The sequence below is a fragment of the Paramormyrops kingsleyae genome, chromosome 23 (assembly GCF_048594095.1).
Source record: "Paramormyrops kingsleyae isolate MSU_618 chromosome 23, PKINGS_0.4, whole genome shotgun sequence".
Classification (NCBI taxonomy): domain Eukaryota; kingdom Metazoa; phylum Chordata; class Actinopteri; order Osteoglossiformes; family Mormyridae; genus Paramormyrops; species Paramormyrops kingsleyae.
In genome coordinates this window covers 6,952,213-6,970,933 of record NC_132819.1, presented here as the reverse complement: position 1 = coordinate 6,970,933, position 18,721 = coordinate 6,952,213, and the positions used below count along the sequence as shown (strand labels likewise).

General features: G+C 46.7%; 1 protein-coding gene across 3 annotated transcripts in view; it reads right to left on the bottom strand.

Moving 5' to 3' along the window:
* csmd2 (CUB and Sushi multiple domains 2) overlaps positions 1-18,721 on the bottom strand; it is a 261,987-nt gene that overhangs the window by 110,666 nt on the left and 132,600 nt on the right. For all 3 annotated transcript variants that reach the window (XM_023832148.2, XM_023832149.2, XM_072705512.1), the window contains 6 exons: positions 15,168-15,245; positions 13,405-13,492; positions 11,855-11,979; positions 4,484-4,605; positions 903-1,006; positions 305-417 (listed from right to left, as the gene is read on the bottom strand). In XM_023832148.2, the coding sequence (XP_023687916.2) occupies positions 305-417; positions 903-1,006; positions 4,484-4,605; positions 11,855-11,979; positions 13,405-13,492; positions 15,168-15,245 (630 nt within the window). The remainder of the gene's footprint in view (positions 1-304; positions 418-902; positions 1,007-4,483; positions 4,606-11,854; positions 11,980-13,404; positions 13,493-15,167; positions 15,246-18,721) is intronic.

The window sequence follows — 18,721 nt, the reverse complement described above, 5'->3', positions numbered from 1 at the left end:
AACTATCAATAGCAAACAGAATGACCAATTAGATCGAATTAGCTGTTCATACAGTAAGTGACTTTAATAGCCCTGCATTATTGGTCATTGATGCTACTTTGTCTCGCAAAGTACACAGAAACTGCAGCACAAGATAACATAATAAAATATTTATATGGTTAGTTTTACTTAAAGTGTTTTTACTGTGATCTATCTTGAATATTTTCTCACAGGCCTCCATTGCCTGTTACTTCTCTTGTATCTTTACAATGTCTTTCATGAATGGGTCACACAGAAAAGCTGTTCTTTAAGTCCAGTCCTGTACCTTCGTAGGACACCTTAAAGCCAAGTGAACCGCTGGAGTCATCGGTCTTGAAGTTGAGCCACATCTGGTGACTGGTGCTGACGACCAGGTCCGGCGTGGTGGTCCCAGACAGCCTGTAACAGAGCCAACCCGGTGCGCTGGTTTAGGGTCAGAACCATTTTCTCTTAACTTTGGCCAGTGAAGCCTTTCAGGACAGAATACGTGACTAAAGCTTTTGATGACAGCATGACAAAGACAGGATGAGGACCAATCATCCACGGAAGGCACATGCATAAAAATTGATCTTTTAAACTTTATGAACACGATAAATTTTCAAACAATTATTAACTGCAGTCTGGAAGAAGGAAAAAAAAGAAAAGAAAAGAAAACACATTTCCGAGCATCTGGTGTCTCCAACACCATTACAGGCATCAATATTCAACACATCACAGTCAAGTGATCTTGTTTTAACATTGAAATGCACGGAAATTAAAAATTTGGTCCTGGGTATTTATTCCATGCACCACTGCACAGGGAGGTCATAGAAGGGGAAAAAAAGCAAGAGAATGGGAGACAGAGGGAAAGAGAGGAAGAGAGGAGGGCACCAGATGACACTCACACGTGGAAGACTGTCTTCTGGTCTCCGACGGACGCGCCGTCCCCCACTGTCAGCGTGTCGTAGCCTCGCTCCAGGTCAAAATCCTCGAATGTCAGCTTGATCACCTGCACATGAGTGGGCAGTTTGTGTGACACCAGTAATGAAAGTTGCTGCTGGTGACACCTGTGTGTATCCATCTCCACCATGTCACCCAAATTAAGAACAGAGACAAAGAAATATACCAAATCTACACAATAGTCTTAATCGTTAAATATGCAAGCTAGACCTGTATTTAAATCTGAGGTAATCCCATCTAGAATCTGGCAGATTTAGTGAAGAACAAAGATAATCATATACAATTAAGCTGATCTACGTTATGCCATAACTTGGAAGGTAGGTGCTTTCCCTCTCAATCCATAGAGAAAATGATATTATGAGTTTGGTATTTAGACTAATTCATCTTTATTCCAATGCTTAAGGTTTCATATACAGCATAAATTTGCTTTATTCAGGTCTGAATAAATAAATAATCCAATAAACGTTTTGTTCAATGAAATAGCATACAAGTTTATAAAGCATGAGGAACAAAAAAAGACGAGCTGTCTAGTCTCCCATTTCAAATTGCCTGCCACATTTCTGCTCAGTTCTTGATGTTTTCAGAGTGCTTTGAGACTTCAGCCTAATGAAAAAGCTTATATAAATGCAAATTGCATTTTGTCCTATGGTAAACAAACTCTGTAATGAAAATTGCCAGGGATGGGGGAAACGCCATTCCAGGTCGGATCGCGAGTTAAACGCCGCGTCCCTTCCGTGAGGTACGAGCGACGATCTTTTAGGCTCGGCTGCTTTTGCTCACAGGCATCAGTCGCGTTTGTCCTCGTTTGGTAAGGTCTGCAGGTTTGAGATGGGCAGGTTCAGTGGAGGGGAAAAGGACTGAGTGAAATGCAAAATCAAAATTACAGGTTCTCTCCACCTATCCTCCCCCCCGCGAGAGGGATGCGAAATAATCGTATTGCAATACAAGAAATATTATATGAATAGATATAAACTTAATGCCCCTCTTTCTTAAAATTCAGGACCCAAATGACCTTTACATTCCCATTAGGTCACTGAAGCAGCCAAGATATTCCATACATGTGGATGGTATGATAATACAATGTCATCTGCTAAGGTTCTCAACCTTTGAAAGAGTTGCGAGTTCCCGTCGTGAGGGACCTTCTGATGTTACCCTGGTTATTACAAATGATTTAAGTGTTTCACTTTGGATTCCTTAAGAATAACCTAGCTGGGTGCTAGATTCTGCACCTCTAAATTATGCCATGTGAAATGTACCGGAGAAAGCAATACCTCTACCTTGGAGTAGAAGGTCATTTCAAACCACGTCAAACCATGTTACAAGCGCAGGCTGCTATCGCTCACTTTCGCTGTGGGTCTTCCCACAAGCCGTGGTGCATTACAGTTTACTCACACGGCCCTTCATAAAAAAGCCATTATCATACATAATGCATAATTCCTTGATGGCATCAGAAATGTGCATTTATACATTTGACAACAAAACAATGTGCCAAACTGTATGGTATTCATCCAATAAGCAAGGGATTCCCTTCATCTTCCATGCTTGCGCTTGAAACAATAAACTCCTTCGTTTGGTACTCCAAATAATCCATATAGACTATAAAGAACCGTGACTAAAAGTTACTATCATCAAGGTGCAGAGAACTTCCCACACCCGCCTTTCATACTCAGAGCCTTCAGCATGAGAGCTGCAGCTTGGGCCACTCCAGCTAATCAGGAGCTTATGAAGGAATCTTACCAGACTGTACAGATAGCTGAAGCCCCTGGCTGGTCTGGCCGTGGGATGTGCAGTTTGTTCTGAAGCTCCCATTGTTACACAGGTCATTGCGGTATGTTCCATCTGTGCTGATTTCATTGAAAGGCCACCTGTACCCTGAAGGCCCTGGTTCATCACATCTTTGCATGAGGTTACACAGCACTGAATTAGCCAGCTTAAAGTAGAGATGTTTTGCTGAGAACTGAGTTACAACTCTACTGGGGTCCACAAGAAGTTCGCTTTGCCTTTGAATGAAACCAGCTACTCTTTCAGAAATATATATAACAGTCCTCCTCATGATCAGTCAGATGTTCCAGACTCATCTCTTTGTGATGATAAATTAATTCTATTCTGATCAGTCATTATCGCATTACATTCATTCATGAAAGACACAGATGGATAAAATTATTCAAGAAAGGCACAGGAAATGAATTTCTGTCCACCAATCATGGCACAAGTAATGGACAGCACCTATGGGAGGGGTGGGTAGGAAACAGTAAAGTAAATAAAAGCGAATGAACCGCACTTGGGATCAGAGTGAATGTATAATAATAATAATAAAAAAAAAAAAATGCAGAAGCAGCAAGAACGGCTTTCATTTGGGACCAAAGATGAAACAGGACAGCACAACAAACAGCAATTGGAGTTAGTATGCCAAAAGGTATTTGTAGAATGTAGACCCTTCATCAATGCAAGTAAAGAACACGGGATTTTAGGGAGACATGCTATATCAGATGTGGACTTTCAGGCAATTTAATGAGCCTTATCTTACAGTAATAATAGTTGTTACAGAACACTATAAAAGAGGCTGATGGAGACTTGCTCATACCTGGAATTTCAGTGAATCTTATTATTCTGAGATCTATATTGCAATTATAATTGTAATTGCAATGAATTGCAGTTACAGTTAATTAAATACAATTCATTTAGATCAGCTGTACTCCTCATGGATTATAATGTCTTTTTGAATGAATTAAGGGCCTGTCCCAGCTGGGGTCTCTTTAATCTCGGCCTCCCTTCCTCTGACCACAGCCTCTCATCCCAGGGACTGCCACCGCGCTTATGCGAAGGCCGTAAGGAGAACACATCACGGTGTTGCATCTTTCCAGAAGGGTCTGAGTAGCCCAGTGATGCTCCATCCTAATTAGTTTAGCGTCGCCTGCCAACCAGACCATCCATTTCACCCGTGACTCAGAGCAGGTCGTTGACGAAGGTGTCCCCTCCCTGCCCTCTCTGCCCCTGCCCACCCGATGCTGGGCCTCTGTGATAAGGGTACAGATTTGTAACATCATTTGTTCAAGCATGGAGATTGAAATTTGGCAAGCGAGGCCCATGGCGGCCTTGAACCGGCCTGCAAAGTCATTACTTTTTGCTGGGAGAGGCCGTGTCACTTCCATGATACCATGATATCCTTTCAGTCCTCTTCAGAGTCACACTGATCACTCAGACAGGCAGACAAATACACAGACAAACAAACACACACACACACACACACTCCTTCTCTGATGCGAAACATCAGTACAGTTGATCTTCCATTATGTTTTTTTATTTTCTAGGTGCACCGCCCTGGTGCTGAAACAATGACTTTAGCCCATTAATGCTAATCTATGCATAACTCTATTCAAGTGCTACCTGCAGACTGTTCAGTTTTATGGACAGACGATCAAGCAGCGGTTCACATGGCAGGGAATTGTCACCATGTCATGTACATTTCTGAAGGCTGTGAGACCAAGGAACCCCCCCCCCCCCCCCCCCCCCGCCCAGCGGTCACCTTGTTGGGGTCAGCGGCAGTGATCACCCAGGTACAGTTGGCATTGTTGTCATATTGGACGGGAAAGTTGGGGGAGGTGATGAGGCCGCTTGGCCCACGGAGCTGCCCACCACACATGGGTGCTGGAAAACAAGACAGGGAAGCAAGTTCACTTCATAGGTGATTCAGTTCAAAAAAACATAATGTGTAACCCAATACATAACTGATATCAGGATATCGGGCGACACCATCAGAAGGATGCTTTTCCGTGACTGATTTCTTTTTGTTGTCATACACCGAACATGTGTCTATGATCAGAAGGTCGCTCTTTCCATTCCCGTCCTCAGCAAAACAGCCCTGTCTCTGTTGAGCCCTTTGCTCAAACAATTAACTGGCCAGAATGCTCCCGGGGCACCAGAAAAGTAGCTGATCCTACACTCAGACCTGTATGTATGTGTGCATTTCTCAAATGAGAGAAAGGTGGCATTGAGCAGATTGCAAATAAAGATTTTTTTTCCCAGGTTCAGACTAAGGTTAAAACATTTCATGTTTTAAACTTAAAGTAGGTTTTTTTTTTTATTTTTAAATGCAGAAGTTAACGAGACTGTAATGAAGGTTTGTGCAACCAGTAAGAAATTGTTGGCACATCAGAGCACTTTTAGGAATAAGCATGTAAGAACTGTGACTAGGACTCAAACATTTATCCAGTCAATAGGTGTCTGTCCATTTGCCACAACCTGTAGAAGCCATGTCTTACTGGAGAACCTTGGCACTTATGTGAAGGCTAATCCATGCTTTGGCATGGTCTGTGGCACAGGGGGTTAGAATACGATGTCTGTAGTCGGAAGGCAGCTGGTTCAACTCCTTGGGTTGCCAGAGAGATGTCACTGTTGGTGCCCTGACTGCTCCAGGGACTGTGTGACCCTGCTTTCTCAAATATGCAGGTCATTTTGGATAAAAGTGCATGTTAAAACAAACAAAATGTAAAAGCACAAAATGGTTCCTTTTTCTTCCCTTGACTTTGTAGAAATAGTCGACTGCATGACTTTTCAAGGGCAGACGTTTCTTTTCATCTCTTTCGGCAGCTTCTAGGATCACAGAAAATGTCGCCTGATATTAGAGCAGCCGCTCGGTAATGAGCTGTTTAACGAACGGCGTTGACGTGTAGAGTAAATGAGAGTATCTGAAGGTCGGGACCCAGGGTCCAGCATTTAATGAGTTACATCTAATCTATTCCTGGGAGGTTGTGAGAAATCCATCCCCCTCTCCGCCATGCAAAGGTGGTGCACATACAGGCAAAAAAAGTGAACTAAGTTCAACCTTACAGGTTCTGACCGAAAAGCATATTAGTGAAATATTTACCATTCGTATTAATGCTTCAAATTCCTAATTTACAGAATAATTATAAGCACTTAAATGAAACAGCAGCTCCTTTAAAAACCGGTCTATAAAACAGGTCTCTGAAAACCGGTTATCCAGTAATTAATACAGACGGCAGAAAGTGACCGGAGTGACCTGCTAACTCCTTTCCGCTCTTATATACCAAGGAAGTAACGTTTCACCTGAGAAAAGGTATTTGATGAAAATTTAACCTGTTTAAATACATCCGATCGACACAACTCAACAAATGTCAAACTTATCCCAGTGAACACAGCCGCTGCAAGACGGAATCAGAATAAGTCCACAAATGTCTGGCGAAATGAAAACAGCGAGAGGCGCATTCCTTCAACACTGTGGTCCAGAGTAATCAAATCACCCATCTCCATTCCGGGGAGATGCCAGGTCCAGGGTTAATCTCCTGTAGACTCAATTGGATCAGTCTGAGACCTAATTCTTGGATGCGCCTCTGAAAACTGATTTTTTTTTTTAAGCACATTATAGCAAACAGAGATTTGAAAATGGCAGCTAGACTGGATGGGTTTGGGGGCACGCAAGGGCCTGTGGGACCTCACACTCCACAATCCTTTGCGCAGTCCTGCCCATATTTCTCAGCATAGATTCAATATGATTTTCACATTGTGGCTAAATCAATCATTTACACTGTCTGACCAGAGCTAAATAATTTGTATGAGTTGCCAATGTGCCCAGTCATAGCCAAGGACAAATTCAAGCAAGAAAAAAGGTGCAACATCAGTGTGATGAAGGACTGGTGTTGAAAGTTTGTGCTGAACCCATGGTGGAGCTGAAGTAAAAAGCAAGCAAACCATCGGAGTTCTGAACCAAACTTCATGATTTTTATTGCACTGCGTTATCTATGGACGGATGGTTCATTCATCTGAGTAGATGTATTAAGTCTTCTTCTGACACGGTATTTACAGTAATTAAAATCAACACTAGATGCCGACACTTAAGTTGTTTGCAAACATTTACAAATTCATGCTTGGACTGCCATAGATATCTGATAAGCCCAGTTGTCTTATTTACTTCAGCGTAGGGCTGCAAAAAATTATCATTTTGAAAACTGAATAAGCATGTGATCAGGCTATCAGCTAATTGATTAGTTGGGCCAAATAAATTCAGCTTCACCTTGAACAGCAAACGACACTAAAGCAAGTGGAGTGATTTTACATAAGCATATCATTGCTATGCAAAAAATGTAAACGTGTCTACATAGTCTGGGCTCAGATTGGCTCTCCTCTTAAAAGCTCTGTTGCCAGATGCAGAGAAAAGCCACTCAGATGGTGGCCGGTATGTTTAAGTAGGACACTGATAGCCTAGTCAAAATGGGCTACCTAGCCTTGACTTCCACCAATGTCAGGGATTTTCTTCCTTGCTGAGAGATTTCTCTGATGTTTTGGTCTTATGTCGAGCTTCCACAGACAAACCCGTCTGCCATATTTAGCTTGCTAAATATTTTACATAACACACCAATGTAAACATTGCTAAATGGTGATGTCATTATATGCAATTTGTGCAGCAAACAAAATGCAACCAATCAATGACAAAATTCAACGTCAGCTATTTTCATTACTGATTGTTAAAGACGTTATTGATGAGCTGTTGCATGCCATCGCTGACATTCCATAACAATGAGTGATGGCAGCAGACTCCGGCCTGCGACTACTTCCCTTTCATTCCTGCTTTTCGCTGATGGATACTCATTAATAGACAATTCTGTTCCTGGTAAAAGCAGCCCTGGTTTCTCTGCAGGAACACTCTGCTGCTTTAACTCTGGCCCGCGATTGCTTCCTTTTTGTTTCTGATTTTTGCTGAGTAATAATGCTCATAATAATACTCATTAATAGACAGTTCCATTCCAGCGCAGGAGAAGTGCACAGGGAGGGTATGTGGCTGTTGTTCTGGCTACGATCAGGTTTGTGCATTTTTCAAGGGGCCTCGCCTCGTTCGTTTATGAGCTTTTCGTTTTGTTAGATCAATAAAGCATGAAAAATAATCTGGCCCTGCCTCTCTTGCCAGAGGAAGGTGACTGAGGAGGATTTAAAAAAGACCCCATGTCAAAAGTCAACAATCCTCAAATAAATTAGTATTATTGTACAGGGTACAATACAGGCTAAGAGTTGGTCAGGGTGGGAAATGTGTGACTTAAATCCAGATGAGGGCTCCTGCAGATCTTCAGAAGTCTCCCTCCCAATGCGCCCAAACAGCTGCCAAGTCTTGCTAATTCACCAAGCTGCAGAGAACCAGTGACTGCAGCCAGCCTGAGAAATGCTTTATATCTCAACTTGGCATTGAGTCATTGAGTGTCTTGAAGGTTTAGTTCATGAAGTGAAGGGGCACCAGCCACGCAACACAGATGATCCTCCCACAGAGCCCCCCCCCAACCCCCATATCCCACCAAGCATGGTCAGGGAGGCCGGCCCAATAAACAAAGCTGATTACTGATGAGGGTTAGCCATTACCCCCGGTGGAAATCAGGCAGACCCTCCCCCTAACTCTTCACTATTATTTGCAGTGAGCTGCAGCTTTCCACCGCCTAATACCAGGTCACAAATTGCCCAATTTGCATAATCATCATGGAAGCCTGTTGAAAAGCAGTGAGCTAAATAAATGAACAATGAAGACAAAATGGACATTTTCAAGGTGCGCCATTCACGGAGCTATCATCTGAGCCGTATGTGTCCATTGTCCCATGGGGGATTAAAACAGCCACCACTGGCTATCAATAGATTTTATGGATCCAAGGAAAAAAAAGGCACCCATAGACAGTGTGTTGTGTGGCCCCTCACCACTCCCTAACCCCGGCACTGGGGTGCTAGATCACCTGGTCTACATCCCAGAGCATGGTACCAGTTATTCTTTCTTCTTCACTCAACATTTTCTCATGAGGTGGCATGTGTTTTGCTCTTACAGTTTTACAAAGTCCAGAAACACACGAGGGTGGGGCCAGAGGAGGACAGCATATAAGGGTGGGGCCAGAGGAGGACAGCACATAAGGGCGGGGCCAGAGAAGGAGGACAGCATATAAGGGTGGGGCCAGAGGAGGACAGCACATAAGGGCGGGGCCAGAGAAGGAGGACAGCATATAAGGGTGGGGCCAGAGGAGGACAGCATATAAGGGTGGGGCCAGAGAAGGAGGACAGCATATAAGGGTGGGGCCAGAGGAGGACAGCACATAAGGGCGGGGCCAGAGGAGGACAGCACATAAGGGCGGGGCCAGAGAAGGAGGACAGCATATAGTGACGGGGCCAGAGGAGGACAGCATATAAGGGTGGGGCCAGAGGAGGACAGCATATAAGGGTGGGGCCAGAGGAGGAGGACAGCATATAATGACGGGGCCAGAGAAGGAGGACAGCATATAAGGGTGGGGCCAGAGAAGGAGGACAGCATATAACGGCGGGGCCAGAGAAGGAGGACAGCATATAAGGGTGGGGCCAGAGAAGGAGGACAGCATATAATGGCGGGGCCAGAGAAGGAGGACAGCATATAAGGGTGGGGCCAGAGAAAGAGGACAGCATATAACGGCGGGGCCAGAGAAGGAGGACAGCATATAATGGCGGGGCCAGAGAAGGAGGACAGCATATAACGGCGGGGCCAGAGAAGGAGGACAGCATATAATGGCGGGGCCAGAGAAGGAGGACAGCATATAATGGCGGGGCCAGAGAAGGAGGACAGCATATAAGGGTGGGGCCAGAGGAGGACAGCATATAAGGGCGGGGCCAGAGAAGGAGGACAGCATATAAGGGTGGGGCCAGAGAAGGAGGACAGCATATAAGGGTGGGGCCAGAGAAGGAGGACAGCACATAAGGGTGGGGCCAGAGAAGGAGGACAGCACATAAGGGTGGGGCCAGAGAAGGAGGACAGCACATAAGGGTGGGGCCAGAGAAGGAGGACAGCATATAAGGGTGGGGCCAGAGAAGGAGGACAGCACATAAGGGTGGGGCCAGAGAAGGAGGACAGCATATAAGGGTGGGGCCAGAGGAGGACAGCACATAAGGGTGGGGCCAGAGGAGGACAGCATATAAGGGTGGGGCCAGAGAAGGAGGACAGCACATAAGGGTGGGGCCAGTGGAGGAGGACAGCATATAAGGGTGGGGCCAGAGAAGGAGGACAGCATATAAGGGTGGGGCCAGAGAAGGAGGACAGCATATAAGGGTGGGGCCAGAGAAGGAGGACAGCACATAAGGGTGGGGCCAGAGAAGGAGGACAGCATATAAGGGTGGGGCCAGAGAAGGAGGACAGCATATAATGGCGGGGCCAGAGAAGGAGGACAGCATATAATGGCGGGGCCAGAGAAGGAGGACAGCATATAAGGGTGGGGCCAGAGAAGGAGGACAGCATATAAGGGTGGGGCCAGAGGAGGAGGACAGCATATAAGGGCGGGGCCAGAGGAGGACAGCACATAAGGGCGGGGCCAGAGAAGGAGGACAGCATATAAGGGTGGGGCCAGAGGAGGAGGACAGCATATAAGGGCGGGGCCAGAGGAGGACAGCACATAAGGGCGGGGCCAGAGAAGGAGGACAGCATATAAGGGTGGGGCCAGAGGAGGAGGACAGCATATAACGGCGGGGCCAGAGAAGGAGGACAGCACATAAGGGCGGGGCCAGAGAAGGAGGACAGCATATAGTGACGGGGCCATTGGAGGAGGACAGCATATAAGGGTGGGGCCAGTGGAGGAGGACAGCATATAAGGGTGGGGCCAGAGGAGGAGGACAGCATATAGTGACGGGGCCATTGGAGGAGGACAGCATATAAGGGTGGGGCCAGAGAAGGAGGACAGCATATAAGGGTAGGGCCAGAGAAGGAGGACAGTATATAACGGCGGGGCCAGAGAAGGAGGACAGCATATAAGGGTGGGGCCAGAGAAGGAGGACAGCATATAAGGGCGGGGCCAGAGAAGGAGGACAGCATATAAGGGTGGGGCCAGAGAAGGAGGACAGCATATAAGGGCGGGGCCAGAGAAGGAGGACAGCATATAAGGGCGGGGCCAGAGAAGGAGGACAGCATATAAGGGTGGGGCCAGAGAAGGAGGACAGCATATAAGGGTGGGGCCAGAGAAGGAGGACAGCATATAAGGGTGGGGCCAGAGAAGGAGGACAGCATATAAGGGTGGGGCCAGAGAAGGAGGACAGCATATAAGGGTGGGGCCAGAGAAGGAGGACAGCATATAAGGGTGGGGCCAGAGAAGGAGGACAGCATATAAGGGTGGGGCCAGAGAAGGAGGACAGCATATAAGGGTGGGGCCAGAGAAGGAGGACAGCATATAAGGGTGGGGCCAGAGAAGGAGGACAGCATATAAGGGTGGGGCCAGAGAAGGAGGACAGCATATAACGGCGGGGCCAGAGAAGGAGGACAGCATATAAGGGTGGGGCCAGAGAAGGAGGACAGCATATAACGGCGGGGCCAGAGAAGGAGGACAGCATATAATGGCGGGGCCAGAGAAGGAGGACAGCATATAATGGCGGGGCCAGAGAAGGAGGACAGCACATAAGGGTGGGGCCAGAGAAGGAGGACAGCATATAACGGCGGGGCCAGAGAAGGAGGACAGCATATAAGGGTGGGGCCAGAGAAGGAGGACAGCACATAAGGGTGGGGCCAGAGGAGGAGGACAGCACATAAGGGCGGGGCCAGAGGAGGAGGACAGCACATAAGGGCGGGGCCAGAGGAGGACAGCACATAAGGGTGGGGCCAGAGAAGGAGGACAGCATATAAGGGTGGGGCCAGAGAAGGAGGACAGTATATAACGGCGGGGCCAGAGAAGGAGGACAGCATATAAGGGCGGGGCCAGATGAAGAGGACAGCACATAAGGGCGGGGCCAAAGAACGACAGCACATAAGGGTGGGGCCAGTGGAGGAGGACAGCACATAAGGGCGGGGCCAGAGGATGACAGCACATAAGGGCGGGGCCAGAGGAGGACAGCTGAGCGAAAAGCACTGGGAAGATGAGGAAGGAGAAGCACACAGGAGAAGGGGGGACTGGCCGTGAGCATGTACCTCTGCAGATGGGTCGATCGTCACTCCAGCCCACGTAGCTGTCTGTCACTCGCAGGCAGGTGATGCTCTTGGAACCCTGCAGCTCATAACCTTCATCACAGGAGAAGTGCACCGTCGAACCCCTCCTGTAGAGGGAGACAGGCAGGATCACACACTTCTCATTCTCATTCAATGCAGTCTTTTTGTGGTGGCAATAAATGCAGCAGATTCACCCAGCCAGTGACAGGCATCGGTATGTGGCTGTGTAGGTGTGTCTATAATAGCTACACACACCCACACACACGCACCAATATGCACATAACTGTAGCGAAAGACTACATCTCAGCCTAAGAGTAAATTCCAACTTTAGCAGAAGAATGCATTTACAGCTAGCGAGGGGGCTTTGGTGCATGAAAATCAACAACAGGGCTGATTCTAAGAATTAATTGTATTAAACATTAATTAATACAGAGGGGCCAACCCTATTATTAGCCAATGATATGTTTTTGATTCATGAGTGACAGGGAAGGAGGCACTCTGGGGCCAATCAGCTTTGAGGTAGGGACAGTGCCCCTGTGACCCTGCTGCTGACCTGCTGATGCCATCTGCATGACTGAGGGCAGTGCTGGAAAGAAAGAGAGCGAAGAAAAAAATGCAGAGAGCTTGTCCTTGTTTGGGCAGCAGAGCTGTTGTCTGTTACCCTGATCGGGACGATGCATGTCTGTGACCCTGATCGGGACGATGCAGAGAGCATGTCTGTGACCCTGATCGGGACGATGCATGTCTGTGACCCTGATCGGGACGATGCAGAGAGCATGTCTGTGACCCTGCTCGGGACGATGCATGTCTGTGACCCTGATCGGGATGATGCAGAAAACATGTCTGTGACCCTGCTCGGGACGATGCATGTCTGTGACCCTGATCGGGACGATGCAGAGAGCATGTCTGTGACCCTGATCAGGACGATGCAGAGAGCATGTCTGTGACCCTGCTTGGGACGATGCATGTCTGTGACCCTGATCGGGACGATGCAGAGAGCATGTCTGTGACCCTGATCGGGACGATGCATGTCTGTGACCCTGATCGGGACGATGCAGAGAGCATGTCTGTGACCCTGATCGGGACGATGCAGAGAGCATGTCTGTGACCCTGATCGGGACGATGCATGTCTGTGACCCTGTTCGGGACGATGCAGAGAGCATGTCTGTGACCCTGATCGGGATGATGCAGAGAGCATGTCTGTGACTCTGATCGGGACGATGCATGTCTGTGACCCTGTTCGGGACGATGCAGAGAGCATGTCTGTGACCCTGATCGGGACGATGCAGAGACTATTAGGTAACCCCCCCCCAACACACATGTTTACTCTCACTACCCTAAGCCTGAAGCTCCACGTACCCAATTAGACACCGCAGCCAGGCAAACACACATCCTATTTATCCAGACCCCTGCCCCCTGGGCTGACCTTTAACAACACAGAGTCAGAATTTACTCTTGATCCCCATATCCCCCTGGAGGCCATGGAATTAATGAGAGCATGAGGTGGGGGGGAACGGAAATGAAGTCCTCACCTGAAATCGGAGCCTTTCCTCTTCCCTCGCTCTGGGATCCCTGGGTCTGGGCACATGTTGTGTCCCTGAGCGACACCCATCTGGGACACTTAAAGGAATAGGAACAGCCAGTTAGAGGGAGACAATGAGGGACACGGCAGCAGCTGGGTTCCCTTGGGGGGTGGCATGCGGCTCAGTTGGTTGGGACTCTGTACCCATGATCAGAAGGTTACTGGTTCAAATACCTGGGCCAGCAGACTTACCCTTACCCCGCAGCTTCTGGGGCGCTGCACACTGGCTCACCTAGTGCTGTGAACCCCCCCCCCCCTCCCGAGTCTCCTCCCAAAAGTGTCTCATGGAAAGCAAGATGGGGTACGCAAAAAGAGAATTTTGCCACTTCTACTTTGCCCATGAGTGTCATGTACAGACTTTACACGGGGCATGTGCTCGATGCTTGAACAGGAGTCGGGGGTGTCCCCCTCAGGCGTTGGGGTATCCCCCTCGGTTATTGAAAAAGGGCATTTAGAACTTCAAAAGTGGGCACCCCCAGCCCCCGTCCTCTGCACGTTTCTGTGGTCCATAACAACACGATTAGAAAAAACACAATCCAGAAGCTGGCAATAAAAAACAAGGAAGTAAAAAAAATAATAAATAATAATGTCAGGCACAGTAACGGATGCAAAGCAATTACAGTAAACAGATCAGTCTGCATAGTAAATAGTCCATTAAATGGATCATGATGCTCAGATCCAGGGCCGTGACCCCATGCTGATTTACCAAATCCTCGGCAAGAGTTTCCATGCGGGGAGAGACAAGAAACTGTTTCCCACTCCACTCAACTACCCCGGCAGAGGCCTAGATGGTCAGCAGAACCGGCGCCTGGGTAAGGCTGCAGTGGTGCCAAAGACTCAAAGTTGCCTAGAAACCCGATCTGACACATGTTGATTCTCAGGGGCTACTTGCATATATCTGCTCATGAATATTAACAAGCCGGGAAAGGGCATTTCTGTCAGCGGATGCTGGGGCTGGGGGGTAGGGAGGCTTACATAGCTTAATTTCTAACGGCCTCACCGGATACTCACTGTGAGCTGCTGACATTTTCTTACAATGATGTGAGGGTAATAGAAATGTAAATAACGAAGCTGCTTTAGATGAATAATGGAACTTTCCGCGAATATGATTCCGTGCGCCACCGCAGAAGGAGCCTGGAATGCAATTAACGCTCCACTCCGATCGCCTCGCCGCACGTTTCCCCGCAATAACATCCTAGCGCCTTGTCTGCAGCGCATGCGCTCTACGGCCGCCAAACTGCGGGGGTGCAGGGCCCTCGTTTTTAGCTGATGCCGAAAAGGAGCCCGATTAACATTCTGTTTACGGTGCCGTCTCAAGGTGCCACATGTTTAACACTTTGATTCATGCTCCGAGGACACGCTTTAAGTAAGCCGGCACAAAGGAAATGGGATCGATACAGAGTAAATCTCAGCACAGTCGCCGGGAATGCTAACGTGCATCCCGCCTCGCTCCGGCCTGGTGTGTGCCAGCAAGTTACACACGGACATCTTCTGGTGGGTGTCTCTGCTCTCAACACAGTGGCGGAAAAGCCAACGCCCGCCTCACCCTGCTCCGCCCGATGACTTACTCACGGACATCTTCTGGTGGGTGCCTCTGCTCTCAGCAGTGGCCGAAATGTTGATGCCCCTTTCACCTCGCGCCCCCTCCACCTCAGTCACCTCGCCCCCCCTCCACCCCAGTCACCTCGCCCCCCCTCCACCCCAGTGACTTACACACGGATATTTTTTGGTGGTTGTCTTTGCTTGGCAGCATCTTCACACCTCGGGACTTCAGCTCTGTCATCTTCTTCACTGTAAATAACATTAATAATAATATTAATAATAGTATTAATAATAAAAATGTGTAAGTCATTGGTCCCTTGAGCAAGGTCCTTAACCCCGGGGACAGGATGACTCTGCTTTCTCATGCGTACATCGTTTTTGAAAGAAAAATATCTGTAAAATAAATATAAATGTAAGAAATGAAAAAAAGAAACATAAAGATTAATAAACAAACAAATAAATGCATGAACAGACAAACAAGCTTAAATAAATAAAGCTAATTCAGTTGACAGTGTTGTGATGATTAGCTTAAGTGATGAATTAGTACCTTTAGTGACTCAATAAAATTCTATAATGCTATATCTGGCAGGACAAGAGTAAATAAATGGATGGATGGATGGCTGGATAGATGTTACCTGTACGTGTGTGTGTGTGTGTGTGTACAATACTGCACAAAAGTCTTAGGCAGTCAAACGAGATGTTAAATTCTGGATAGTAAGTGTACATGTACTTGGAATAAAACCACAAGTTAGCATTAGAACTAAACACAAATTAAGAATAACAAGAAAAACGAACAAAACAAAAATTTATGCTTTTGTCTAAAAAGTTACTCATATCCCTGTTGAATGGCTGAGCACCACTTCAGTTCCCAAACCTCTCCGGCCCTGTCCATGTATCCCTTACATTTCACAAACAACTCACTTAATTATTTAATAGTTTAAATCTTTAATGAGGTATTGATTAGCCATACAAGGTGTGCTAGTGGTTAAGTCAGAAAAAGATGGTTGTGTTGGACACTTGCCACAAATGCTGGGGTGACGTTAGGAGAGGTTTTGAAATGGATATGTTGACACACTTTTACAGACATATCATGGTTTAATACCAACATGAAGATCATGTAAACATCATTTTCTTTTACTGCGTAAGACTTTTGAATAATACAAATTCCTGTTTTTCCACACTCCTTGGATGAAAAATAATCTCGAAAAAATGGGTTACCCAGTTTGGGTCAATATCTGCAAAACCATTTCTTATAGCGCCATGTCAGATCCGACATCCAGCTCAGGACTTCCTCTAGGTCCAGCCTAGCTCTCTGACGCTCCGCTTCACCTGAACACCTATCTCACCTGTCCCCACTTGGTCAGACACATGTATATGCTGTGTCTGCACCTTTGAACCTTCTCTGCATTGGCTGACTGCATGTTCACTGGCCTGTTCCCATGTACTGATCCTGGTTTTGATTTTCGTTTAGTGCCCTTTTCGCCTGCCTCTTTTCTGCCCACTTTCTCTTCATCAATGCCATCTTTGGATTCCTATTGGCCCGCCTGGTTTTCTAGATTTTGACTACGACTGCAGATCGTATCATTAAAGTTCCCTCGCACCGTTCCCGGATCCTGTCTCCTCATCATTAGCACATGAGCGCATCGAGGCAGCCTCTGTCGCACATGTCATCAAAGCGCGCGCAGATTACATCGCATTTCATTGCCTTACATTTACATGATATTCTTATTTGGACTGACATACCTTGCCACTATGTCACAATGCAATAAGCCATGGAAAGAAAGGCTGTCACATTAAATTATACACATGAATCATGTAATGTTGCACTGACACTCCGTCAAGTCCTCTTGCGTGATCCGTAGAACAACTATACTGTGTTTAAACAAAATTCTGGTTATTTGTTTAAAAATGAGTTCACTCTCAACTTCGATGAATATATCATTGACGTGAATAATATCTACATTAATCTACCGTGAACCACATCCATCTTCGACATCTATATGTAAGTATTCTGCTATGTATGATTAAGTATGTAATAAAAGTCACATTTTATGTGCCTGTCTTCAACTGAGAGAGTATTAAACAGCAAACAACACCAAACACAACTCGTAGGGACTGTTTTTGTTTTTTTTTTGTTTTGTCCCCTGGACAGTCTCTCCTTTGACTGGATTAATGCAGTCTGTGTTCTCTCTATAAGACCAAGGTCCTCCGTGTGGTGATATGGTAATAAAGCAGACTAGTCAGAGTCTTGAGATTCTCATTGTGAAGGAATCATTAAATGAGAAGGATCCTCATTGTAAAGGAGTCATTAAATGACCTAGTATGTCATGTACACTTTTTATTGGAAGGGGTGTATACATTGGATGAAAGAACTGAATGAACCTGTGAAATTTAAATCTCATCCGAGGGCCTGAAGCAAATCAAAGCCATTAGGGACAGACGTATCATGAATCAAATGTGCAAAATTAGACATCATTAATTCTATGGAGAATGGGTCTCCATTCCAAATTTCAATTCGATTAGGCTGCATAAAGTTGGTTCAAGTAAGAGGACGGAAATAAATGCTGTGCTGTGCAGTGAGCTGTTTGACCTGAGTCCACTCTGCAGTGTCCGGCTTGGTAAACGGCAATCCGTGCAATGTAACGACAAACAGCCAGCTGCTGGGCATCTGAGTGGTTTAACACGGCCGTTAGCGCTCGCTGTCATTAGCGATCGTTAGCGCCAGCAGAAGACGTTTATGTAGATAAATCCACCCACACCGGTCCTATGTGCTCCACGGGGCTGTTTAGCACCTTCTCGCATCAATTACGGCGGCAGACACCAATTTGCGTGTGTCATATTCCGGTTGTCTGTGAAATGGGAAATGTATGCCCAGTGTACGGTTTGACGCCTCAACCGTAGAGCCTGATGATGCCTTAGTGTGCGTGTGTGTGTTAGGAGATAATCCGATTAAGGTAAACCTGTGTACGATGCTGCTTTTAGAGATTCACACATGAGAAAAGCAGCATCTTTACTCTCATTCTCTTAGCTGGATGTGTGTGCCAACACAGCTGGACTGGCTGAGGTGTGCTAGCTAAATATATATCCACCTGTCCGTCTGCTTATCCGGCGTGGGTTCACTCTGAGGCCGGAGCCTATCTCAGGAAGCACAGGGCACGAGGCACCTCGGATGGCATGCTGGGTTATCACAGGGCACACGCTTGCACTCCAAGAGTAATTTAGAAACACCAATTTGCCTAACCACATGTTTCTGAACTGGAGTGCTTTGAGGAAACATCAATTTAAACACGGCGAGAGCTGTGTTGTAATTATTATTTTTTTATTATACTTTAGGTAGATACACACCACAGATGGGCAACAAATGAGGCAAGTTAAATCAGAACCAGCCAATCCAAGTCCACTACAGAAGTCCATATTCTGAATATTCCCGTTTGTAATGATCTGTCCCACTACATACGCTACCACAGGGCCACACAGAAGGCATCGGGACAGAGGAGTGGAAAACTAGAGCCAGATACAGTGGTACCTCGGAACTCGAACTTAATTCGTTCAGAACTCCGGATCGAATCCTAAAACGTCCGAGTTATGATCGAATTTTCCCCATAAGAAATAATGGAAAACTAATTATTTGGTTCCCGGCCCCAAAAAAATTACACCTAAATATGTTTCTCTTTAGCATTTAAACACAAAATGAACTGGATAAAACAAGAAGAGCATATACTGTA